This window comes from Epinephelus moara, chromosome 22, assembly GCF_006386435.1.
Source record: "Epinephelus moara isolate mb chromosome 22, YSFRI_EMoa_1.0, whole genome shotgun sequence".
In the NCBI taxonomy this organism is placed as follows: domain Eukaryota; kingdom Metazoa; phylum Chordata; class Actinopteri; order Perciformes; family Serranidae; genus Epinephelus; species Epinephelus moara.
This window is the reverse complement of record NC_065527.1, coordinates 23,017,911-23,045,357: the sequence shown is the minus strand read 5'-3', so window position 1 is coordinate 23,045,357 and position 27,447 is coordinate 23,017,911. Positions and strand designations below refer to the sequence as shown.

The following is a 27,447-nucleotide window of genomic DNA, read 5'->3' as shown; positions in this document are numbered from 1 at the left end:
GCTGTTGATGATCTACTCTGACAACAATATGGTAAGACTTCCCTTCCCCTGTCGCGCGGGCCCTGGCCTGGGGCCAAGGAGGGTCATCTCAGACACACTTGGACTTTTATAGGTGGTCAAGAAACATGCTGACAGGTCACAAGTGGGAGCTCCTTTATGAGTCGAACCTAAACATCCACCTCATTTGGAATTAGTTTATTTATAGGTGGCCTGTAAATCACATTTATTTTGTTTTCTAGCTTTCAAATGGCAACCGAGTCTTTGGGGGTCATTTTGGAAAACCAACTTACTTTAGACCACGGCCGTTAAAACAATAGCGGTGAGTGTGTTTTGCCGAAATGTCCTCTCAAAGGGCTTGTAATCATCTGAGAAACATCACTGTAAAGTTGTGAATAATTCATGCAAAGGAAATTTCGCTTGACTAATATCTTAATAACACTGTGAAGAGGTTGGGTCTAAGGAGGGCCATGGCCACCCTGATACAAGTCCTCGCACCCCCACTGGCCCCCCTGGTGAAAATAATCAGAGGCTGACATTGCTGTCTTGACGAGGCTGTGGTGTGAAGATGGTATCTTTTGAAACTAGACAACCTAAGACATACATTGGTACCAACCATGTCGACATAGCTTGTCAGGAAGGGGGCTAAATAACGCCCCAAATTTAGGCTAAATTCTGGCAAGGAGACAACTGGCATGGGCATTTTCAAAGAGGTCCCTTGAACCCTAACCCTGAAAATGGGTTCTTAGGGTACCAAAGGGTCTCCCTTGACCTTAAGAGGGCTCGTTCCCTGTAAAGGTTTTGTTTATTATAAGTCATAAAGATACATAACACATTAAAACATGATTATTGTGGATCTCAAAATTGTAACTGTAATGGTATTCGTCTACGCACAAGATAATTAATAACATAAACTGTCGAATAAGTATATAAGCATACAATTCCCTAACTCTTGACATTGTCTTCAACTAGCCTGTATAGCATAGTTGAATCCCTAAATTCAGTAATGACTTTTTAGTGGCCCGCTCTTGCCACCCCTATGAAAAAAGTCTACGGGCGGCACTGGTTGCTCTTGCACAGGTGATGGGAAAACAATACTTACCCTTAACATCAAATAATCAGTAACTTGCTGATCATGCAGAAGCCCATTAAAAAAGAAAAGCTATCACCAGGATTGCACTAGTGAGGTGTTGACACCTCAAGTGTGAAATGTTCGACTTAGGTTCTATTACAAATGTAGCTCAGTTTTAACCATAGATTTACCCTCTAATGACAGCCTGTAGCAACACTGAGTCAAGAGAGTAGCACCTCCGCCGTGTGTGTGTGTGTGTGTGTGTGTGTGTGTGTGTGTGTGTGTGTGTGTGTGTGTGCGAGAGCGAGAGAGGACATAAACAGACAGACAGATTGACAAAAAGTATCTTATGCCTAATCCTGGATCAAGCTCACAGGCCCATGAAGAGCCTCATAATGCATATTTTCAGTGCTTGTTAATTTTGCCTTTTGCTTCCGAGCACCTTCGCTCAAAGCCTTTGGGATTCATAGGAAATGAGTGTTCACGACAGCAGTTCCTCGTGATTTTGCTAAAATGGAATTAGAGTAACCCTATTTCACAAAACCCCCAAAGCTGCTCCGGTGGCATCGTCTTACAATCTTCCCAGAGGAATTCTGCGTTTGGTACAAGGAGCAGAAGGAAGGAGGTGATTGGTGAAAATCAGGATTTGGTTATGCTGCAGATAAGTGAGACTCTCTGTTGAGAGACAGGTCAAGATAAATAATAGAATTGCCTTTGAGTCATTTGAAAAATGCTTGATCTCTATTGTCAAATGTTTGCTGTTGCCGTCTCTGTGCAGCAGTCTGGGAAGCATCTTGGTTTTGATTGACAGATTGTGTGCTGTATGCATGTAGGCTCTGGTCCCCTGATGGCCTGGGAGCCGGCTCCACTGTCCCGTTTATGACACGAGCCAATCTGCCTCCAGCCGAGATTCTCCCTCAGCTTTTCACAGATCTGTATCCCCATTTTCCCCAAATTCATCTCACCCCCTACTCTCCCTCCAGCTTACTTTAAGACTCACACATGCACAGACTGCCCACACACAGGCAGCACACACACACACGTGCAACCACAGGCACAAGCTGAGTTCACTGCAGTTGAAGATGATGTAAAGTGAGATACAAGTGGAGAAGTGAGAGGCCTGCATGCAGCTTTCTGACGGTGTTGACTTACTTTAATATAACCAACCATGGGAAAGTTACCCAGTTATCCTGATCGGTCACTAGAGAGCGCTGTCCCCGTGTCACAGCTGACAGATCCCTTTATTACAAGGCCTGGGGGCCGCGTGAACGACGTTTGTGGTGCGACATGTTTCTTTGATTATTTCTGGTTTCGGGAGCTTTCGATCTCTCAGTGTGTGTGTGTGTGTGTGTGTGTGTGTGTGTGTGTGTGTGTGTGTGTGTAACTATGTTTTATTTTTGCACATTTATTATTCTTTTTATTATTACGACACAAATGTGATTATGTTCCTGCAATTTAAATTCTCATAGTTTTCTCGCCGGTGTGTGTGTGTGTGTGTGTGTGTGTGTGTGTGTGTGTGTGTGCCTTCACACCTGTGTAGAGTTAGTGCATTCTTTCTCTCCGTTTGGGCATCCCCTGCCAGATCTGCACCGTCCGGTGCCTTATTGAATATCCATTTAAACACGGTAGTTTGCCTTTTTTAAACCCTTGCGTTACTTTAATAGAAAAAATAAATATATAAAAAAAGACAGAAAATAACATTTATTGTCCACTTTCAGAGAGCACGCACCCATTAAGTAGTTATTAAAATAAAAATGCATTCAGATTTTACATCTACTAAACCTTATTTTTCATTATAGGGTAAATCAAATAAAATAATCGATATAATTTGTCCTCATTTTTAATTTCTCTGAATATCTATCTAACAACTTTTAATGTAATCTCTCATATGGTCTCCCATAAAGCATATTTTTGATGCGTGTCAATTTAACAATAACTAATTAAAAAGGCTGGATAAAAAAAACGCAAACTCCGAAACTATACTCTTTTTTTGCTGTTTTATAAAGCTCCAGCAGCAACAATGTATTAGTGAGAAAACAAGAATTAAAGCTTGTCTGGATTTTTTTTTCTCAATCAGAGACAGATCAAATTAAATGCAATGAAATAAAATAAAAAGTAAAAGCGTGTCTTTTAAATTTCATATTTTCCTCTTCAGTCATTTTTGACGCTCGGTAGTTTTATTACAGCCAACCTGGAAACCTGGAAGTGAAAGAGGCGACGGAGGCCAATTATCGAAAATAAGGTGCACATGTGATTTTTTTAACGCGTTGAGAGTGTTTGCAGGGGGAGAAAAAAACGGTCTCGGTGTTTGCTGCTCACCGAGGATCAAGTCTTCTCGGGTGAGTGAGTGGAAGTAATTTGACAAGCCATATCTGAATGTGTGTTTTACGCGATGACTTGAAGGCGAAGCTGAAAGTTTAGAGGTGATTGTGTGTGTGCGCGGTGGGGAGGAGGGTGCAGGACTGCAGGAGTGCGACTCATTTTAGTCATTCTGTGTTTTGTCTTTGGAGTTAAATGTGAAGAAATTCTGCCTCTTAGAAATGATGTTTGTCTCATATTTTACAGCAAAGTGAAGATAATTTGCACGTGGGATTTCTTAACATCTTGGATCGATGGAGCGTGGAGAGATCGCCACTTCGGTGCAGTCTAAACCCTGGATATTGGAGTAAAAATAAGCTAAACGACACTCATATTTTCTCTTGATATTATTTCTACCAGACGCTTTTCTAATTGAATTAGAGCAGCGCGGCCATTGGCTATGGAGAGGGCTGGTGCCCCCGCATGCCTCCCCAAAAGCTCCTCCCCTCCTGCTTACAATCACTTGGGTGTGTGGAGAACTACATCTTATAAGAGCCGCTGAACATCCCATGTCCAGCCCATTATCTGATCTGAAAATCCGTAGGTGAGGAGAAGGTTTAACCCCCTTCCATCAGTCGTAAGGGAGGGAGGCGTGCAGAGACAGAAACAGCCAGGGTGCCGGTGGTTGTGTCGCCTCCTTGGCTGAGATTCACTCTCTGGAAACTCTTGAAACTCTTCTTATTTATTGCAAGATCTAAACAATGCAGTTAGAGAACATCCTTCCCAGCGCCAGCATCAATTTACCCAAGACCTTTTACAATCTTTCCTCGTCGGACAGTGCCAACAACAGCCCGAGGCCATCATCGCAGCTTGACTATCAAGAAGTCGACCGGACGGAATCAGAGTCCAGCAGCGCTCCTAAGAAATACCTGAGCGGGGTGGGGAACGGGATGCTGGGTGAGGGAGAGGGGGACACTTTCACTAAAACCGGGCCCGATGGGAGGAAAGGCTCCCCGGTGCTCGGTGAGGACGAGTTGACGAGCGGTCGGCGTTACAACATAGACGAACTTGGCTCTGACAGATACTTCATCTCGTCTTCCCAGGCGAGTTCCGACATGGCGAGCCCCTGTTCCCTCTTTCCTTACGCAAGTCAGACCGGCTCGGTGTACACCGGGTCCAGCAGCTCAAGGTACCCGGCTTCGCTTCATTACGGATCCGTCCTGCCGCCAACAGGCTTCTCCTCCTCATCCGTGTGCACCGGTCGGAGCCAGTTTAGCAGCGGAGGGTACCAGTTCAGCCAGGGTCCGGGCTGTTTGTACCCCTCCTATCCCGGGACGGGGACGGGTATTGGCTCCATGTCTCTGCCGGGGTCTGCCGCCGGAGCCAGAGCGCAGGTCTATCTGTGCAACCGGCCTCTGTGGTTGAAATTCCACAGGCACCAGACCGAGATGATCATCACCAAACAGGGCAGGTAAGCAGATGCGCAGCCGGAACTCTGAAGGCCCAGTTTAAACACAATCATGTGCATATTGTGAAATTCGTTTATACATTTCCAGTTGGCCTTAATTCTCATGGTACCGGTCACATTTAATGCCACTTTTACGCATGACAAAAAATTAACACACACGATCCTTATATTTATTTTACGCATTTTTATTTGTTTGAACTTCAATTTGCAAAATTTCGTTTCTGGTAAATTGTAAACGCACAGTCACATAACAGGCTCAACATTACATTGATTAAATTTGCATTTATTTTAAATTCAATATTAGTATTGCAGCAGTCTGCCAAATGCAACACGTGAAGACATTTTTCCTGCGTTATGAGCACAGCTGTTAATTATTCCTATTCTTATTTTTATTTTTTTTCTCAGACGGATGTTCCCATTCCTCAGTTTCAACATCACTGGACTCAACCTCACGGCCCATTACAATGTCTTTGTAGAAGTTGTTTTGGCTGACCCGAATCACTGGCGCTTTCAGGGAGGAAAGTGGGTCACTTGCGGAAAAGCAGACAATAATATGCAAGGTGAGTTAGAGAGTTGCCACAACTTATTTGGCTCTGGCGAATTTGTAGTGTTTTGTTTGTGAATATTTAAAAAAAATAAATCGAAAAAGAAATGAATAAAACGTGATGATGCAATGTTACATTTAGTCATGACAGCTCCGGGTGTAAATGTTTTAGAGTGTTTTGGAATTAGAGACAGTTTGTTTTTTAAAATAAAGCACGGTGTTTTAATGGGCTGCAGATATAAGTGTTTTAATGCAATAATTTAGATCTTTTTTTAATTTCAATTTTGAGTGTCAAGTCATCTCGGGGAGCCAACTAAAGTGTGAAACTGTTGGTTAAATGCCTCTTTAAATGACTGCCACTCTAAAGAGTTTTAACTTTAACAACATTTAGAAATGATGAATTCTTCATTTGATAATTTAATAAGAGAAAACAATTTGAAGAAAAGAAGCTGTTTGTTTCTTTTAAACAAAAACATTTTATTTTATTTTAATAAATTCTACTGACCTTTCTTTCTTAAAGCAATTAATATTTGTATCCATTAAAACAATCTAAAAGATCATTAGGTTCATATATCTGGATTTCCCATAATTTTCCCCTTAAAGATTATTAAAGTAAAATGATCAGATAAATCAGTCATTGAAAAATAATGTTTTAAAAAGGAGGATTTATTATATATATATATGTTATGCAACATTTTGCACAGACACAGGCTCTCGACTTTTCTGTTTGTCATACTACTCACTGTATTATTTTCAATTTTAGGTAACAAAATGTATGTTCATCCTGAATCTCCAAACACTGGTGCTCACTGGATGAGGCAAGAAATCTCTTTTGGCAAACTGAAGCTGACCAACAATAAAGGGGCCAACAACAACAACACACAGGTTAGATATTGATTTCTGACGTGCTCAGATTCCCCATTTGCCAAGCAGGCCGATGTTGTTAATTCTGATTTTTATTTACTGCAAATAATTATGTGGAAATCAAAACTTTAAAGTGTGTTTGCCATCTTTGAAGATCATTAATAAAGAGTGCCTGTTTTTATTTTTGATAAAGAACACAAATGCATTCACACAGCCTGTTGTGAAATCTGCAGCCTCGTACTCATGACACCTTCTTCTCTGCAGATGATAGTTTTGCAGTCGCTTCATAAATACCAACCGCGACTGCACATTGTGGAGGTGACGGAAGACGGAGTGGAGGACATGAGCAATGAGGCCAGAACTCAAACCTTCACCTTCCCAGAGAACCAGTTTATAGCTGTCACTGCTTACCAGAACACAGATGTAAGAATTTAATGAATACATTTTTTATTGTTTGATAGATTTGGAATTTATTGAGCGTATCAGATACCACTCATTTGAATGATCTTGAATTGCATCTATTAAATATCGTTCTTTCTTGTTGCTCTTTAGACACACAGTGCACTTGCTTGCACGCAGATGCACATTATTTATGCAAGATTTTTTTTATTGTTTCAGATCACACAGCTGAAGATAGATCACAACCCGTTTGCGAAAGGCTTCCGGGACAACTATGACTCGTACGTGTCTTGCACTTAGACAGTGTGGTTGATCTGTTTTTCCTGTGGTGCACTATTTGAAGTATACCTCTGACCATGAGTTTTCTCTCGCAACTAATTTGTGTTCTCTCCTCATTTGTCGTACAGGATGTACACAGCCCCAGAGAGTGACAGGTTGACTCCATCCCCTACAGACTCCCCTCGCTCCACCCAAATTGTGCCCGGGGCCCGCTATGCCATGCAGCCTTTCTTTCAGGACCAGTTCGTCAACAACCTGCCTCAGAACCGCTTCTACACCGGCGAACGGGCTGTCCCCCAAACCAACAGCCTTCTCTCTCCACAGAGTGAGGACGTTACCGCCGCTGCTTCTGCCCAGCGGTGGTTCGTCCCCCCAGTTCAGCAGCCGGGCTCCAACAAGCTGGATCTGTCATATGAGAATGACTATTCCACCAGTAGCCTGCTGTCCTACGGCATCAAGCCCTTGTCCCTGCAGACATCCCATGCCCTCAGCTACTACCCAGACTCTGCCTTCGCCTCCATGGCTGCAGGCTGGGGCACCAGAAGCTCTTACCAGCGCAAGATGACTACCGGCCTACCCTGGTCCCCTCGTCCAAGCCCCCCTGCTTTCCCGGAGGACCAGCTGGGGGCCACTAAAGACAAGCTGCCCGAGGAGAGCGCACCACCAGCCTCGACCTGGATCGAGACATCCCACTCGCTGAAATCGGTGGACTCCACCGATTCTGGTGTGTACTCGGTGGTGTGCAAGAGGCGCAGGATGTCCCCTGGGGGCTCAAGCACAGAGAACTCCCCAACCATCAAGTGTGAGGACTTGACTACGGAAGAGTACAACAAGGACAACCCAAAAGGCATGGGTTATTATGCATTCTACACAAGCCCCTAAAAAGACTGTATTTATTGAAACTGAAATATAATTCTTTTGTTTATTACTGAGTGCTCTCCATTCCTTGTTAATGTCTTTTTTCTCTTTTCTCTAAAGGTGCCAAAGCTTAGTGTTCCCCCAAGCAAGCTGCACAAGGTTATTTTCCCAGGCCAGCCCCTCTCACATACCTGAGCAGAAACATGCATAGTGATTGTTGTTTTTGAAAAAAAGCATGTCCCTTTTTATTCATTTATTTTTACAACTTTTAATTTTTTACAAATGTGATTTTTTGTTTTATTTTTTTTTCCCCCTGCGTATTTAAGTCATTTTCGTTGTACAGTATTCGTGCACTTTAGAATGTGATGTATCTTGTACAAATTGTCTTCATGGAGGTGTTATTAAATGGATAATAAAACAGCTTTTCACAAAGCACTGTCCAAATGTCTTTCTCGGTATGTTTTATTCATATAGTATGTGCCATGTTACATTCAGACACTGGCAGCTGATACAGTTACAGTTAAATCTACATAAAAATGTGTTATGCAGCCAATGCTTAAAATCAGGGGGACTTGTAACTGTACTGTAATGTAAGGCTAGTTGTAGAGGCCATGAATCTGAGCCTGTAAAATACAGCCCCCTCAAGTGGTTGCTGCCAACAAGTTGACATTCCAAGAAGTAGTATAAAAGGTATCTGAATAATATAATGCTGTCAAATGGGGTTGTGGTGCAATAAAATATAGCCAGCATTTATAATCAACATTTTTTTTCTGTAATTTCCAGCAACATTATTTTGCAAATTATTATCCGATGAGCTACTGCTGCTTTAAATCCACTATCCTTTTCCACTAATGAATATTTCTATTTCTTAACGGATCATTTTTATATGCAAAGACTTATCATCAGATTTCATAAATATATGTATTTCAATACCCCCTAAGGTGTAGATTAAAAATAGTCCCCCTCCAATGTTAAATAACGTGGCCCTGGTAAATGCAAATAATCATAGTAAACGACAACAGAAAATAATAAGTGCATATGAAAGCCCTTTTCTGTTTTACGGCCACATTCATTAAGCACTGAGATCATTTTTCATGTTTCCTTGCTCCTGAAAACAAAAAGCAGATATTCTCAGAGCGCATTCGCGCACAAAAGAGCTGAGCAATCCTTTTCAAGCTACAAAAAAAAGTGCAACAAGGTAACTCCACAGCTCACAATTCAAGTAAGCAAAGTGCGATTTAAATATGAGATTTACATGTCTTACATGACATGACTCACAACATCGACCCAATTAGGTGAAAAACACACAAAAGCACACAGCCCTACTATTCCTTCTGTTGTTGCCATGGTGTTTTCACACATTTTGTCATTTTTGCAACTGCATGCAAGGCATGTGTACTTAGAGAATATAAAAAAAAAAACAGGCTAAATGAAAAATGGTCCATCAACCACCCCACTAAGGGCAATGCACAGCTCAACACCTCTATTTATACGCCTCTCCGAAAGTAGATTAGTGGAGATAAAATCCATGAAAAGAGAAGTCATAATATTCACACAGAGACTACTTGGCTCATGTTGCCAGCACCTGTTTTTCCTTCAGTGAAAATACTTCAAATCCTCCCCCATAAGGACCCCAATTTGAATTGATTTACATACTCGAATTCTAATTAATTCTGTTGTCAGACTCCTTGACAAAGTGAGGAGTCTGACTAACTCCAATTAACACCTCCTAACAAGGTAGAGCGCTTGATTGCCCTGGCCTCTCAGGAAAGCTGTAAGAAAAAGGCTCGTGGGGGGGGTTTGAGCCTGGAGAATATAAATGTTTGCACTTGTGCGCGTCAGCAAATTGTATTTAGAGCATCTAATGATGTTTTTCCTCTCTTTTCATGTTGTCTTGACCTCTGCTCATCAGTGGTTGTGAGGTGGAGAATAGCTATCAAGATTACGACTGGACAGCAACAGCGGAGCTACAAAAGAGACTTGCAGAAATGTGATATTTGATACATTGACAATCAGAGGGGAAAATCAATGAGAATTTTACATGCCTGTAGCTCATTATCTATGAATGACTTATAGTTTAGTGGAAATGATATACATCTCTCAGTCAGAATACCTAAAATAACTTTTTGGGTCCAACCCAAGCGCATGTACATGCTTCAGTGGTGAAACCACTGTCACCAGCAGTGCGTCGTCCTGTTTAAAAGCTTTGTCAGATGCATGTTGGCATTGATATTGGGCACTGCAAATGTAATCTCCGCTATCCTCCCACTGGAATAAAATCTCATACAAGGTAACGACATGATTTACATACATTGTAACAGGGACATTTATCTAAACTACAAATATCATCCTCGGTCTGGACTGCAGCTCTGTAAATGTCCTCTCATACAGAGAGATTTTTTGTAGGCCAACCTGAAAGTCAATTTACAGTGGAAATATCTTTAATTCTATCAAAATAAAAGTCCTCTGGTACTTTTAATGTTTTTATTGTAGGGGACCAATGTACATGTTTTAAATATTGAGTGGCACGTGCCCTCCGCAGCCCCCTGAAATCTACATCTATGTTGCAGAAAATAAGCTCTGTGGCAAACACTAGGCTAGGCTGTAGACGAACTTCACCGCAGTCGCATGACTTCATCGTCACCCTCACAACCAGGCTGGAAAGCAGTCTCATTTAGCCTCTTGTTAGCAACTGCCATTTTTGAGACACGTAAAAGCTTCAGTATTCACAAGTGGGGTGTTAACTGACATATTCTATCGCAGAGCAAAATATTAAAATCTCTTAAGCTTGTGTTAACTGCAGATCTTATTTAAACCATCTAACCAGAAACCCACTGACTTAATGAAAAAGTGAACCTGAACTGCAAAAATGCAAGATCTATTTTGGTTGATTGGTGATTCAAGGGACCAACTCCAAAAACCTAGCACAAGTCAATGAATTGTGTCTTTCTCAACCATTCATGCAAGAAGTACAGTAATCAATAGACACCTTTACAGCATGCTTCCACAAATTCAGACCATGTTGACTTAAAGGAGATATGCGCATTGGGATACGACCTGAAGAACTGACTACTGTGCTCTACTGCTGTTGTTAACATTACCACCTACAATGTCAGTAATCGACTGAGTTTTGCTTTAGTGTCAGTAATACAAGGCCTAGTGGAGATGTGATAGGGCCCGAAAATTTTGGCCTGACCCAACATTAAATCTGCATAGCTTCTGTCCAAGCCTGACCTGAGCCTGAACTACAATACAGCAGCAGTTTTGGGCCTGAACCTAATTAAACATCCTAATTTCCACTATAATTTTTAAAAATAAAAAGTCATCTAAAGAACGCAACCTGATTCACGCCTGGGGGAATTTTGGGAAATTGCAACCCAGTTAGAACCTGGCCTGGTGTGTAGTGGTCCGCACAGAGAATCAAAGCTCTAAGGCACAAAAGGACCAATGAGTGGTTTAGTAAAACTTGTCCTTGTTTCCTGTGTGTGAACAGTGGCATGTCTGTGCCCTTCCCTCAGGCTGTCCATTGGCGACCATGTTGAGAGTTCATGTAAGAAAGGCCATGGAGGCTACTGAGACGTTGTACCCAAGGAGGGCTGACATCTAAACACAGATGAAGGCCTGAGGCTGTTTCCTCACCTTCAGTCACACACTATTACTGCTCTCACTGACTAAATGCAGCCACGGGCACATGTGTGTCTGGGTCAAGATTTTTTAGACGCCCCTTTTAAAAAGTAACCTACAGACAAGCAAGAGTGAGACGGTGGCGATTATGTTTCTTCTTCACACTATAGTTCCCCTTTTGATGTGTTGATAAATGTCACTTCTGTTAAATGGTCATCAAGCCAGTTAGAATTACTGTACGGTTGCTCCCCAGGGACGGGTTGAGTCTAACATGGCCACTCTGGTCTAGTTAATAGGGCTGATATATTTAGTATGGCTGCAATGAATGATTATTTTCACTGTTGATTAATCTGTGGATTATTTTCTCGATTAGCTGATTAGTTGTTTCATCCAGAAATTGTCAGCAAATGCTTAAAAATATTGATTAGTGTTCCCCAAAGCCCAAGATTACGTAAAGAAACCAGAAAATAATCATATTTAAGAAGTTGGAATTTGCGAATTTGGGCTTTTTTTCTTTAAAAATTACTTTTACAAACCGATGAATCCATTATCAAATTAGTTGGTGACTAATCTATAGTTGACAACTAACTGATTAATCCTTGCAGCTCTACTAGTCGCTTCAATTTTGCAAAGAGCTTTCTTAATATCGTGAGGTTATTGTCATTCGTCGACATGACTCAGATCCCGTTTTTTAATTGTATGAAATGATGGACGGTGAATTAGTATCGCAGCAGTTACTCGACTAATTGATTAGTTGCCATCTATTAAATCAATCTGCAACTAATTCGATGGTCAATCAAACTTCTCTGATACCAGCTTCGTATGTGTGAATATTATGTGGTCTCTTTCCTCCTTTATAACAGTAAAGTGAATATATTTGGGTTGTGGGCAAAATAAGACATTTTAGGACTTCCCTGATTGACATTTTCCCCCATTTACTGACATTTTATGCACCAAACAACTAATTGGTAAAGGAATCGACAGATAAATCAACAATGAAAATAATCATTCGTCGCAGGCCTACACTGACTGCACACACAGGCCCACACCAAAGCCAGGAACCAGGGTCAGTGTACTATGATAACTCACCACAAAAATACACGTACTGTAGATATCCTCTGGCTCGTCATGCAGTACTCTTTTATGTATAGTGAGCATATGTTCTTTTAATTATTAAGTGGAGGTCATGGGCATTGTCAGTCTTAATGATGCTGACAAAGGCTCTGCTTTTAGCTCACCCCAGGTGTCTATGTACACAACACGATGCTTTATTTAGTCTCGCTTGCTTTGGACCTGGTTAATCAGCAGTAAACGGGGGGGTGGGCCGACTACAGCACGGGTGTAATGCTCACAGGTCTGCTGGAGTGAGACCCTGGTGTGAGATGAGTCTCAAGTTAACGGGGCCACAACTGTTTGGAGAAAGGCGCTGAGTGTTGGCAGAGAGCGCAGAGGTGAGAGGAACCGGAGGCGCGGAAGGGCCTTGTGTCGGTGCCCTCAGACGGCTTATACAGCGCATGCAGGCAGGGCCCTGGCTCACTGGTGCATGGATAATGTTGGAGAGAGTATCCCGCGGCTAAGCTGCACTTAACAGCACATTGATTTCAAACCCCTGTGTTCCCTCTGGAGGGCAGTGGGACGAACCTCAACAGGCCGGACCCCCACCCCTTCTGCCCTCCTTCCCACCTTCCCCTTCTGACCACCACCACCACCACCATTTACCATCTCCACAACCTACCCCTCCCACCATCCACCCACCCCCCAAGTCGATTTGGGTACACCATGCTGGTCACTGGCCTTTACCCCCCCCCCCCACCTCTGAGTTTCCCGGAGGAGTTGAGCAGGATTCAGGGGCACTAAGGCTCCCACAAGACCCCAGTCTTGAGAGCAATGTTTTGGGTAGGGCATGCAGAGGCAGCCGCTTGGAAAAGATCTGTGGTCAAAATCAATGCATTGGCACTTTGATGGAGCGCTCCAACAGATTTGGGAATTTCACATTCTCTCCTCTCTCTCCTGGCACCATCAGAAGGCCTCACCACTGGAGGAAAACACATGCACTAAACCTTCTGGGAAAGGGGGACTCTTAATTTCTACAGCTTCTGGGACAAAACACCACACAGTCAATATTCATTTGGTGGCTTGCACCTAACATGTTCCTCTCCCCAATCTGTTGCCTCTTAATGCTCGAAGCAAAATGGATAAATAAAATGTTTGTGTAACCTTTGAAGATTCTGTAAGACCTGGATATTATATTTGACATTAAAAGACATGGGTTGTATTCTTCCACTACAGTAAGTTCAGTTTCTCTCCAAAGCTTTGAAAGAGAAAACTTTCTTTCTCATCATCACCACACCTTGCAGTCTGCATCTCTTTATGTGAGTCCCAGCACAGGTGGATGCTAGTGTGGTGCTTCTTCCACTTGTCTAACTTCTGACTCATCTCCCAGCTGCATTATGCGGATCCATGTTTCAGGAGCAGTACACAGCACTCTTCTTTGTGCGCTAATGGGCTCTCAGCATCTTTAAGACTCAGGGTACAATTAAGAGGTGATAGTTTGATCTCCCACCTCGCAGTTCTATTTCTGAGCTGCCGCGTGATTATGCCGGAGGTTGATGGGTGGGTGAGGAACGGGCTCTATTTAAAGGAAGACACCCATGAACTCTTCTGAAAGAACAGACTACTTTTGCTGTTTGCACGCGCCTGATTTCTCTTCTAAATGTATCCTCTGCAGTAAAATGTATGACATGATCACAGAGGTTTTTAAATAAAGCCAGTGACTGATGGTGTTCATTGTGGTTATAGCAGAAGTTAAGACTATTATGTGTGGCATTTTTACCATTATACCACAGTGTTAAAACAGACTGTACACGTGGGGAGAGAGACAGAGGCAGAAGTAAACTTTGTGTTTTTTTAAGATCTGTGCTAAAAGATCGAGAAAAAGGTCTGCTGGGCTTGGTTATAAAAGGTAGTTTGTAAAGGCCAAGAGTATTCCATCATGTATCAGGACTAACTTAAATTATTTTACACTGAGCCTTAAGCATTTTTAAACTTAAAGCTTTATTTATACTCCATCAACCATTTTTTAATGGCTTAAAAGTGAGTTAAGTGTCTCTGCTATTACAGGCAATTTCACTTTATCAATTCTGCTGCCTAAATGACCAGAAATGAAAGAGAACTGGAAGTAGTACCTTCTAAGGGGGGGGGGGGGGGGGGGGGGGTAAATGTGGTCATATCTCGCAGCCACCTGCTGTCTCACATGAGAGAAATGGTTGATACAGCATTGCCATCTGCTGGTGAACATCAATTATTACACAATAGTTGTATCAAATTTTAATACATACTAAGCAAAGGTGGTTTTATGGAAGATGGTTGATAAGCCCATGCCAAGAAGGTGTAGGATGATAAAAATCAGTTAATTTCAATTAATGCATATACTTTATTTCCTACTTAAAATCAGGCCTCTGAACCAGCATAATCCCTGCAGATGAAATGATAGACGATGATTGTTGACCTCCCACTTCAAGACATCTGACATCATTTTTAAAAATGTGACATCTGAAATAGCCTTAACTGATGGTAATGTACTGGAATATCAGTATCTGAGGATGTGCAGGCATTGGCGTCCATCTAAGGCCATGCTATTATGTGTCACAATAAGCTCGCACATCTACAGTAAATCCACGTATTAAGGTAAACATGTAAGTCTATATATTTTATAAACAATGTACAGCGTGAATGCTTAGCCATTACAAAACTTGATTCAACATCACTCTCCTTTCTCTCTCATCTAACATTTGGGATTTCATTTCATTTGAAGTCAAAAACTTCAGGTCATAACAAACATCTTCTTTATAATATACTATTGGTTGTTGATTTATTGTGACTATAAAGGCCCAAAATTCATTTTTGACTGTCAACAGCTTGTGTTTGTCACAGATGACAATATAGGCACTGTTTCACTGCCACAATCACCAAAGCAGCTTAGATTGTTTTGATTGTTTGTTAGTTTGAGAACAGTAGCAGATTAGCAAATTCCTATCCATTGTTTGTTTTTGTTTGTTAAATCATGGTGGTGGCTAATTTGGTTCATATTTCCATCCCATACTTTGTCTTTAAGTAGCTTTGAAGTTAAGAGAAAAATAAATAATATTAAATAGAAATGCAATATAATTGTAATAATATAATTGTCATTTAAGATATCAGATATATTCAATATCTGCTCGCTCTTGGTCTTTATTCAGGCGATGCTGTGCCCAAAAATTCAAACTCACGATGCTTTATTACGACTACATGCATCATTTTCATGTTCGGTTAGTTTATAAAACTAATAAAAAAAAAAAAGAAAGTTGTATGTATTTCAACAGTTCTCGTTTGTCCTACTTACATTTTAAACGATGGAAGCCCAAGTGGTCCCTGCAGGTTTAGCGAGATAACAAAAAAAAACAAAAAAAAAAACATAATAAAAAAGCCCGCTTGGGACTTTGACATGAAAATAGTCCCCGCCCTTTACGTGACGTTTTCGGATTTGATTGGCTGAGAACGCCGGCAGTTGAACGCGAATTAGTAATCAATCGCTGTCAATCAGTTTAGGGGCGTGTCGTTATCGTGTCGTTAGGGAAAGCACAGCCAGTCCTCAGTCCACACAAGTGCCACCCGGCTCGGTCCCATCTGTACATCAGCTATTAATAATAAAGAAGCTAACGGTGGGCAGGAAACCGGCGGCAGGTGAAAATGGACGAACCTTCGGAGCAAATGAGGCCCCTTTTGAGGACAGTGAGTACCCGCCAAGCCGTTAGCCCACCATTATATTTGCTCTCTTTGTCCGTGTTTGCTCCTTGTTTGCCAAGCAGCCGCAGAAGTACTAACGGTTAGTGATGCTCGGGAGTCAGATTCAGTGAGGCACCATCCGGCGGCTGCTATTGTTAGCCGGCTTTCTACTTCTGACACGTGGCACGGGTACAACTTGGGTTAGGGTCTCCTGTTTAAGTCAGCGGAAGCGTTAATCTAAATATATCTTATGTAGAAATGTGTGTCTGCGCCGAGGTTTTAATGTTTTAATTCATCTTCACTTGTGTTCAGCTAGTTCTTGCTAAGTTAGCCGTGCGCGAGCCGAGTGAAGCCTGGTCAGTGACGTTATTAATGTTAATAACTATGGTTACCGCAATGTTAACACATGTCCCGTTTGCTGGCACGTCTGAACGTCAGTGTGTGTCCACGTGCTGTAACAAACATAAAAATAAACAAACCAAGTGTAATATTTTGGTGTTATCTTAGTAAGTCTGACAGTAATGCCTGTAATAAATTAACGTTACACAGCACTGTACCAGCTTTGCAGCATTCCCCCCTCATGTTCAACAGGTCCACCTTTCCGTTACTTGATAATATGAGTTCCAGCAATTCAGTTGTGGAAAAATAGACATGAAACTGGGAGAGAATTGTTTCTGCACAACAGCAGTCACGTGGGTTACTTTGTCCACCAAGCTCTTATCAATGTGATATTTTAACTGAGCTGTGGGTAAGAGTAGAGACCCACATCCTGTCTGCTGGGAGTAGCTTTACAGTAGCAGATAGGATGATGAGCATCAAACAGCAGCGTGAACAAGCCCAAAAAAGAAACTGGTTTCAGAGCTAAGTTTAAAATGCACACTGGCTGTCTGACATCAGTGTTGGTGTAGGGTTGTCCACTACTATGCTTGTGAGTGTGCCGAGGTGTATATGCATGTGTAAGAACATGTGCATGCCTCTGAGGAAACTTGAGCCCTGGCTGCCCAATGAAAAGGAGTTGCTTGATAGCTGAGTACCTCTCCCCCTGAACATAGAAGTCAATGCATTCACTAAGGCATGGGGACACTTTTTGGCAGACATTCAACTGCTTGATGCCTAATGAAGTAACTTCCCGAAGAACATGGCATTGTTTAACTTTGAGTTGATGTGCATGAGTCTGGTTTCAACAAGAAACTCATATTATTTTCAGGCTTGGTTGGCCAGTGCAACTGTTAGGGGTCTTAAATGTCATTTTAACAGTGAAACATTGATGCCATTGGCCCTTAGGGAAAAAGTGAGAATGTCATCTAAACTGCAATTAGATAGTGAGGCATTATTGTTTAGTTTGGCCCCAACTTCTTTTCATTTAAAGGAATACTTCAACCACGAAATGACCATTTGTAAATCAATTAGTTGTGCCATGTTACCTTGAATTTGTGAAGAAAACTTTGTTTTTCTCACATGCCACCATGGAAAATGGCAAACATATTGATTTACGTTTACTTCACAAATTCAAGGTAACACAACATGACTAATTGAGTGAACACATGCTATGTAAGGTCATTGAGTGGTTGTTGTTCTGCTGCCTTTATGCCACCGATTATCATCTCAGGCTGTGTTTGTGGCATTTATAGAGAGCTACTTAGATGACTTTGGTTTTGTGTTTTAGTGACCTTTATTAGTGTTGGAGATGGATTTCCTTCTCCTCCTATGTTTTGCCTGAGTACTTTGTGGCCAAGAGCTCTTGGTCCCAAGGTCTAATGGATTGTCTGGTTTCAAACTTATACCGGAAAGATGGGTTGGTGGTGGAAAGGCTGAGGATAAGGACACTAAAAGAAAACAGAAAGATTGTAGTAAGGGATGGGAATCAAGAACTGACTCCAGTTGAGAACTAACTGGTTCCAAATTATTCGATCCATCGGGATCATATCATATGCCTCTGAGCTTATAAGCTCTTTTTATTGATGCTGGCACGTTTCTGTGACAGTTGCAATGATGTCAAACTCATATGTCTGTGCTGCTGGAATCATGCATCATGTATTTTCAAGAAGACAGATGATTACAGTGCTGCCTTTAATCTAGATAAAATGATAATTTCAAGTAAGGGTAGAAACATCAGCAATATGAAATATCTTTCTATGCAACATGGGCTTAAATTCCAGGAATGTCATGAATTTGACACTCAATGCGCAACCGTGCAGCACAGTGTTACGAAGGGTAAATATCTTATGGTATATAATACCATTAATGCCATGCAGACAAGTTTTTTCTTTGACTTAGAAAATGGTCAAACAGTGGAGCTTTTGCACATCAGAGTTGCATGCATGCCTTTATATTAACTCTGTTTCTACACTGTGTTAATACTCAGAAATAATGAAGCAATTGCACTGATGCCGAAAATCTGTGTAGGCCTTTTTACCACACAGAAAATTGATCAGAAAATAATAAAAAAGCGACTGATAAGCAGCATTGGTAACTGCATCAGTATCAGTAAAATATTATCGCTTCCCATTCCTAGTTGTAATAGCAGTTGGTCCATCTGTCAGATTTTGCTTACTAAAAACACTTCATGTCACTGATGCCTTGAGCTTTGTTTATCGACTATTTGGCTCTACAGTGCGAGCTTTCATTGAGTTTCACTTACGTGTTTGCTAGCATGTCAGGAAGAAGGGGATTTGTGCATGCTGCTGTTTTACTAGTGAAAGAGGGTTTTAGTCTAGCCAGGAAAGGCTGGACGACCTGGACTATTATTGGCTCAGCAGCATGAACTGCCAGTAATAGTGAGTGTTTTATGAAGCTTACTAAGTGTATAGCATTGCTTTAAATGGGTAATTACACAGAATGGGCCTCTCAGCTAGTCTGATGGTGCCTTGTTGTCTTCAGCTGTACTATTAAGATAATACGATAAAAAATAACTAATTTCCACCGTACCCAGCAATAGGCTTATTAGTGTACACAACAGAGAGCTTGTTTGATTAAATTATCTACTTTCTGCGAGAATGAAATTTACTCTCAGAAAGTAGGAGGCAATTAAACTGTACAACAGGCCACAAACTTTCAAGTGCTTGTGGAGGCAATGATTGATGAGGTCCACTCTTTAAATCAGAAATTTTCACATGTATGTGTACTGTTTCCCTGTAGTTTGTTTCAGACCCAAAGAAAAAGTAGTAATTAATTTTGAGATTTTTTTATTTGTCCACAGGGAGGCAAGCTTTTCTAACTTCTCTGTGCCTCATGTCGACACAGTTCAGTGCATTTACATCGACTGTTCTATTGTATGTAAGTCTATGAGAAAATTAAATATATTACCTTAGGAAACATTTTAATGAGTTTATGGTCTCAGTATGATCTTCATTTTGTAATTTATAGTCCCATTTAGAGAAAAATAGATGATAAAGCTGGGCATGTTTTAGGGCATGGCTACCTTGTGATTGACAAATCTGGTTCTTCCACCACTTGCTACTCAACAGCTCCCCCCTCTCATCCACATATGGTCACTTCTGGCACAAAAAAACAACAACATGATGGCCATGGCCAAAATGCAAAACTCAAGGCTTCAAAACGGCAGTCCACATACCACTGGGTGTTGTCACAGTGGCTATGTCCACTTCTTTTATACAGTGTAACGAAGGTAGGGGAGAGTGTCATTCATGTCCATTAGGCATCTAAATTTTCCCAACTAGTCAGGGGATTCAAAGCAACAACATTTAATCACAATCCTGCTTGTCCTCTAGATTACCACCTGGGGTGGGCGATATAATGACTAAGTACGATATATCGATATATTTAGACAACGCCGCTTAAATCAATATTGGGTCAAGTTGCATAACATATACCAGTGTGCATCTGTCCTCTCTCACATTCTCCACACTCACTCACTCACTCTCTCACTCACTCACTCACAAGTTCTCCAGCAACACTTTGTAGAGCCGTAGCCATGCACCTCCCCAGAAATATAACTACATGTCACAGCAACACAAACATCCTGTCTATTTTTGTAAGCTGAAACCGTTTCCCTCAGAGGAAACAAAGATTTTATTTAGTTTACTTTCACAGATAAGAGACAATAAATTGTGAAGACAATGAAGCCTCCACAAAATAACATTTTAGGTTTTGTGTGTGATTTATCCTGGCCTCATATGGGCAGAGGAAATCTTCGCTATTCAGTAGGCTAATTTATACAATGTAAAATGCCATAGGCTTGTGCTAATAATGTTAGCATGTTGTATTTGTTTGGAAAACGTGTTCAGTATAAGACAGTTGTTTTGTCAGTGAACCTTGTGAGTTGTAATGGAGCCGAATTTTGTAACGCTACCTTTGTTAAATGTTGCTGTTGTCCCTGGCTTCATATGAGTAGAAGAGAAGATTGCTAGGCGCTAGGCTAATTCATACAATGTAAGTTGCCATAGGCTTATGCTAAAAACGTTAGCATGTTGTATATGTGGGGAAAAAGTTTGCAGCAAAAGACAAGTGCTTTGTCTGTGAATGCTGCGAGTTATAGTGAAGCCAATTTGGGTACTTGTGTTTGAAATTGTTAGTATGTTTAAAGTGTGTTTTAGGTGTGTTTTGAATCAACTAAACTTTTCAGCACTTCACAGAAACCCCACTGCTGACTAGTGTTTTGTAGGTGTATCTGTTGTACAGCTTCCTATTTTCAAATGGGAATAAAATCCCTGTCTTTGCATTTTATTTGGATCACAATCTGTTTTTATAAAACTGCTTGTGACATCTCGAATGTGGCTTTGACTTGCTACTGAAAACATGTTGCCCATTTCATAGAACATATCAAGATATATAGGCTATATCATGTATCGCCAGTCAGCCTGTAAATACTGAGATAGGAATTTTTGTCCATATCGTTCAGCCCTATTACCACCCTGAAGTTAATTTTATGAATGAAAAGACCAAAAGCAGATCAAAGGGCCAGCGACTGTAATAATCTACATGATATCATGACTTTGTCTACCATGTGTACAGAGAGGATTGGAAAGCTCATTCAGTTACAGGAAACTTAAAAAACTCATCAAACCCATTATGCTATCAAGTGTGGTCTAACTCTTGATGGTTGCAGTTTGAGTCTTGATAGTTGCATAAAGTGGGAGTTGGGTTTTCTGCTGGGTGGTGATATAACCTGGGATGGATAATGGATCTGAGGCATTGAGAAGTTAATCTTTGCTCCCTAAGCCTCTTTCTTGTGTGTAAACACTGGTTTGCACACGCAACCCTGTGCCAGAAAAATCCTTCTGCATTTCCTCACGAGAAGTGGACACTATAGAATGGCTGTATGTATGTTTGTATGTATGGATATGTTTAGAGCTGAAGTAGGCTTGGGTGGTATAACAGTAAATCAGAGTATTTAGAACTCCCCATGGTATGATTTTCAATACTGTCAAAAATAGGGCTGCCTCCTGAGAGTTGGAGTAGTGGAGTCGGAGACCCCTCAGTTGACTGAGATTGCTTCAAGTCAGAGCGCAAAGTGTCATACTATTAAAACCACACGCATTGGAGGGGAAAAGACACTGAAATGCTTACAAAATAGATAAAAACATTAGATTTTATTGTGTCAAAGGACAATTTTAGCACTTGATGTCTACCAGAGAGGAAAAGATTTGTCGTCAAACTCATTATTGTCAATCTGTCACTTCTCCTCACCTTGATTATCTTGGAGAAATGATTCTAATGAATGGCTAGAAGTGAAATACTTTATTCACAGCTATTTGGTTGAATCACCAGGTAAGCTCATCATTTAACCAAACAAAGATCAAAACCAGGCCTTGCTTAGTTAGCTTCAACTGCTATAGTTTGTCTGGCCAAATTAGCAACTGTAGCTTATTTATGAGTGTCACGATTCCACAGATTTCCCATTCTTTCTGCTGATGTCTTATTGCAACCACTTTTGACTTCTTAAGGCTCAGTTTTTTGGTTCCTTAAAACTTAGTTCTGGTTTCTTCACCCTGCTGGCAGTGCATCCCACCACACAGCATCTTTAAGGCATTTTTCTGTTGTTTGCTAGCAGATGGAAGTGAGAAGGAAGCACCCTACAAAAATGGAGAGTGATTACCGGTAATTGTTTTCCTCTCAGGTGTGGGACGTTATTTTGCTCTGTCTCTTTACTATATGAAATACTATAGGACACAATACCACATGTTAAAAAAAACATCAAGGGAAAACTGATGCAGGCTGTGTTGCCATAATGCAGAATTGCTCAACTGTTAGAATATAATGAAATTGCTTTACTTATTTAATGTAAGCCAACTGCAGCTGACCACAAAGAACCATGAACAGAAAGAGAAAACATTTGCTGGGGGCAAAACCTGAATTTAATTACAATTTTGCACAGACTGCATTCAGTTTTCCACTAACAATACTACTAATATGGCTCTGTTTTTCTGTTCCCCTGTAGATGCGTGTGGTTGTAGGTGGCATGGCAGTGTATTAGATGTTACATACAGTACAGCTTTGTACCACTGGCATACTAATATTGCACATCATTACAGTACTGCCTCTTATTGTGACTCTAATCGAGATTTATTCAGAATCTAAGTTGGGCAGCTCTTGCAAGGCTATATAGGGAGCACCAGTAGTTTACTATGGCTGTTCTGATCAGCTCTGGGTCTGAATTTGTTGAATGCTAGGAATGTAGCTTCTAAGTTAATAGGTTTTGTCTTTGAAAAGACAAAAGCATGCTGTATTCTTAGTTATACAGTGCCAGTGTACAGCACTCTAAAAGGTTGCATAAAGAAGAGCTTAAAGAAAAACTAATTTATCAAAAAAGTGTGTTATTGTTCTCAGATGTGAAGATCTACTGCATTTTTTTGTCTTCAGTTACAAAAAACTCTACATTTTGGGGGGTTTGGCTGTTGGTCTACAAAAAACCCCCCATTAAGACATCATCCTGGACTTTTACTAGTTTTTTGGCGGTTTAAATACTAAAATAATGTTATCAGATTTAAAAAAAATAATAAAAATAGTTGTTAGTTGCAGACACAGTATAAAGTTAAAGCTACAGAAACTGCCACTATATTCACACGGCACTATTGAGGCAGATAATCTGTGAAAAAAATCAGATTCCTCTGCTCCTGTTGCCTTGTAGCGCATCTAATGGCTTTACGGCATGTGAACGAAAACAACCAGAGCTGAGGAGTCTTGAACGCAGCTGTTAATCATGTCAATCCCTGCTCGTGAACTGCAGCACTGATATAATATGAAAGACGATTCTGTCACTGCATTGCCTATTTCTTACCTCATATGTTTTCAGAAACACATTTTAGTGTACTGTTTAGCTGTAAAATGAGAAAGTTTGTTACCAGGCCACCATTGTGGATACAGTCAAACAGAATACTAAGTACTGCACACTGGCCAGCCCAACTTTCTTATTTTACAGCTAAACAGTACACTAAAATATGCTTCTGAGGTGAGGTGAGAAATAGGCAATGCTGTAACAAAATCTTGATTTATATTTGATCAGCACTGCATAGTTTGACAGTCTGACTGCAGTTCGTGGAGCAGATTGACAGTACTGACAGCTGTGTGAGAGACTCCTCGGCTCTGACGGGTTGCTGCTGCTGTGCCACAGTCTGATTCTAGCCAATGCCATTAGAGACAGTAGGAAGAGGGACATGATTTTTCTCACAGACTGTACTTCTTTCAGAATATAGTGACAGTTTCAGCAAATTTGACTTATTGTCATAAAAATTACCAACTGTAGCTTTAAAGCTCTAAATCTTATGCAAATCCTGATTTAGGTAACGTTAGCTCTGAAATATTTTACTTAAAAATGATTGTTGTGCTGCATGATGCTAATGCTCCTGCTTTTTGGTCAGCCTCAAGATAGGTTCAGCAAAGGTTTTTTTTTTTTTTTTTTTTTTTTTTTCATTTTATTCACAGTTTAATTTTAGGTGTGGTTTCACCTTTGCCTCAGTGGTTTTGTGGTTAGTCTGGGTGATGCTATTATGGATGCTTCATCCGAAGAGTATCTCTAGACCGGACTGATATCTAGAGTTTTTCCTTCAATTAAAAAAATATTTACTGTAAAGGTTTCAGGAATATGGTCATTTTTCTGTACGCATAAAACTCACATTCATGATGTGGACAGGAAACAAATGAGCCACAGTTCTCTGCAAAATTACAGGTTGTTGAAAGACATGTCCAACCTTCAGGCTATGGTAGGGATTGTGAATGTCAAAGTCAAAGGCACAGAGGCATTTTGAATCTTAATGAATACACAGACTATCTGTCCTTTTTCCGTTCATTGCACCCCCTGAGGAATGTCGAGCTCACACGTGTGCTTGTTTCTATTTATCCGTGTTGGGGGTGGGTTTTCATTTGTGACCTGAATACCTCAGCGGGTGAGCATTTGAATGCCCTCCAAATGTGTGTGCATGTCCTCCGTAGGGTGGTGTGTATGCATGCGTTTTTAAGCTCTTGGCTGGGCAAATAAAATATTCATGGTGGCATGGTGGGATTGGCTGCTGAGCAAAGAGCGGGCTGACAGGGCAGAGCACAGCACTGTGTGTTCAGAAACAGCTCTCTCTCTCCCTTTCCTCCTGTCTCCGTATAAAGAGATGAGCGGAGGAAGGGGGAACAGACGAGTGCGACAGTGTCTCTGGTAGCGCTTAGCTCACACACACACACACACACACACACACAGACACACCTTCTACGACAGAGATAGCCGTCAGAAAGAAAGAACTGGCTGACGTCCTTGCTGCTGTTGCTTTGCGGATGTTTTAGTCTAAATGGATGAACAGAGCGAAGGGGAGCATGTGCTTACGGTACGTTGGGTCTTGCGTGTGTGTTTGTGTGTGTGTGTGGTTTCATGTGTGCCTGACTGTCATGTTCTGCACTTGAACAGGATCCAGTAGCTCTGTGTGTGCAGCATCATTGGTGTATTGTTTTTTTTTTTTGTTTTTTTTTTTTTTACTGGTTTGTCCTCTTGTGTTCCTCTGGTGGAGTGGAGCGATCTGTGCTAATGAATGGGGCAGGTGGTCAGTGCAGGGAAGCTGTTGCCTCATCGGACATGTCTCTTGAAATGGAAACGCTTCCTTTCAACTCTTTAATCGCCTCAAGGAGCAGGAAAGAGAGGAAACCGACAGAGACAGTTATGGCTGCTTGAAGGAGCGGGACAAGGAGAACAGGAAGGAAGAGAGGAGAGAGACGAGGAGTGTTAGAGAGAGGAGGGTGAAAAATAGGTCTGCCAAGGTAGCAGAATGCAAACAAGGTGCATGCTGTCAATAGAGATGGCGCTTACTGACTGAAGTAAAATGAAATAAATGTGTGTTTACACTCAGTCTAGCTAAGATTACAAAATTGCAAGAATTACTATGCTCAGAGTGGAAGCAACGTGCAAGAAGGGACTGTTGAAATCGAGAGGAAGATATTTGTGTGACAGAGAGAGGGGATGGTTTCCATCTTTGTGTTTGTCTGCAAAGTCTGCATGCTTGGCTGTATTGACTTCATCAAATGGAGACTATGGTTATGATCTGTTTGTTTTCCAACATTTCTGCCCAATGAGATTCATTCCCAGCTGTATAACTATAAGATAAAACTATATCTTCACTCAGACATTAGATGGAGGACATTAGCTTTTGACTGGCTCTGCCTTCTTAGTTTTGCCCTGTTCATACATGGCGATGCTCCAGGGTGGTAAATAATTTAATGGCCAGTCAGCAAAAGTCAGCAAAATATAGCTGATCAAATTATATAATTATACGTATATCTGTGTTTATGTTTGTTACCCAGGACCTGCTAAGCACCATGGATGTTCATGCCTTCCTGTAAAGACTTTCCCGAATTATTAAGGGAGTCACGATTCTCCAAAACCACGATTTGATTAGACCTTCGATGTTAAGGTCACAATTTGATTCAGTTTTCAATTTATTTATTTTTTTTTTATCACTGGAAGCTATGACATTGTTAGACTATTGAGTCTTGATTTGTAAAGTTCAACACATCACAGGTTTTATGCCCTGACAACTCTCATTTACATTTTTAAATTTTTCTTTAAAAAGATGTTGATCGACATCTACATCAAGTGTGATATGTAACTGTCATACCTTTTTGGACAACTCTAAGGCCATATGGCTTTGAGAAAACAAGAATTGCGGGTTCTCATTTTGATCGATTTTTGATTTAGAATTGAAATCCTGACACACCTAGAAATTGTGTAATATATGTGTAGTTAAAGGTCCAGTGTGTAGGATTTGAAAATAAGAATTGTTTTCTTTATCTTAGGATGAGCCATTTATGTCTACTCGCCATGTTGCACTGCCATGATTCTACAGTAGCCCAGAACAGACAAACCGAACACTGGCTCTAGATAGGACCATTAGGCCACTGTAGAAGCCCAGTACCAGTGTTTTTTACTGAAGTATTTCACCAATATAAAGAGGATCCTCACATAAAACTGGGTTGCCTGTGCAGTAAAAACACAGAAATACTTCTGAAATTGGTGCTACATGACTAGAGAAAACATGAAAAAGACTGTGGCATTTGCTTTTACTCCAGAGGCTGAAAACCTACAACTACCCTAAGCATTGCACTGCTCCAGACCAATAAACTACTCACACTGGTAAATGACATAATGTAAACTCATAATAGACACAATGATGGCCGGCCAGTAACAAACAGTCTTGTGCTACTGTTAAATGGTAAGCTAAAACATGTTTTTGAAAACACTGGGTTGAGAAATAGTCAACTCAGTAACATTTGATTCAGCGTTGCCTTGTTTTACCATGTGAGCTCAGTTTTTTATACCTCTGTTTTTGCTGTGCCGCAAACAGTATGGTGCCACTTCCTGTTCACAAACTCTTGCTATTACAGTGAAACAGGACACTGAAATATGATTCTAAAAACAGGTCACAGGTCCGAGTTTGGGAGAGAGGGTGGGAGTCTGTCTCTTGATCTGCTTTTACACTCTTTGTGTTCGCATTGGTGGCATGGGTGGTGGACAATAACAAAATGCGGAAGTACAGCCTGTAGTTAAAGCAACAGCCTAGAAAAACAGCTTAGCTGAATGACGTGTTTTGTGTCATTGAATATCGGCGAACTATCCCTTTAAATCACCGGCTCTGTTTGTTTTGGAGAGGAGGAGACCTCTGTGGATAATTCAGCTCCTGGTAGGAATACTGAAGAAATCCCAACCTGGAGAAGTTTCTGCTGGTTGCAGTCTTTAATCAACACCGCTAGATGCCACTAAATCCCCCTAAATCTTACACGCTGCTCCTTTGACGTAATGTACATTATGTGGTCAGCAGCCATCTATACTCTCTCACATGTCTGTTG

General features: G+C 41.1%; 2 protein-coding genes across 12 annotated transcripts in view; both read left to right on the top strand.

The window, feature by feature from the left end:
* Positions 1 to 3,622: 3,622 nt before the first annotated feature.
* Positions 3,623 to 8,217, top strand: eomesa (eomesodermin homolog a). Of its 2 annotated transcripts, XM_050033953.1 has the most exons (7): positions 3,643 to 4,838; positions 5,241 to 5,395; positions 6,143 to 6,264; positions 6,508 to 6,666; positions 6,862 to 6,923; positions 7,050 to 7,768; positions 7,900 to 8,217. In XM_050033953.1, the coding sequence occupies exons 1-7, from the start codon at positions 4,129 to 4,131 to the stop codon at positions 7,911 to 7,913; spliced, it is 1,941 nt and encodes a 646-aa protein (XP_049889910.1). In that variant the 5' UTR covers positions 3,643 to 4,128; the 3' UTR covers positions 7,914 to 8,217. The 2 variants fall into 2 exon arrangements, with proteins under 2 accessions (XP_049889909.1, XP_049889910.1); XM_050033952.1 differs by having other exon boundaries at positions 3,623 to 4,838; positions 7,050 to 8,217.
* A 7,804-nt stretch (positions 8,218 to 16,021) lies between these two features.
* LOC126383453 (sodium bicarbonate cotransporter 3-like) overlaps positions 16,022 to 27,447 on the top strand; it is a 62,498-nt gene continuing 51,072 nt past the window's right edge. For all 10 annotated transcript variants that reach the window (XM_050033944.1, XM_050033950.1, XM_050033949.1 and 7 more), the window contains exon 1: positions 16,022 to 16,173. In XM_050033944.1, the coding sequence (XP_049889901.1) occupies positions 16,132 to 16,173 (42 nt within the window). In that variant the 5' untranslated portion in view covers positions 16,022 to 16,131. The remainder of the gene's footprint in view (positions 16,174 to 27,447) is intronic.

What these genes read in the sequence shown, in the direction of transcription:
- eomesa (XM_050033952.1), top strand. Translation starts at nt 4,129, where the DNA reads ATGCAGTTAGAGAACATCCTTCCCAGCGCCAGCATCAATTTACCCAAG. An exon ending in AGCAGACAATAATATGCAAG is followed by an intron (nt 5,396 to 6,142) that starts GTGAGTTAGAGA and finishes TTTCAATTTTAG; the next exon opens with GTAACAAAATGTATGTTCAT. An exon ending in TTCCGGGACAACTATGACTC is followed by an intron (nt 6,924 to 7,049) that starts GTACGTGTCTTG and finishes TTTGTCGTACAG; the next exon opens with GATGTACACAGCCCCAGAGA.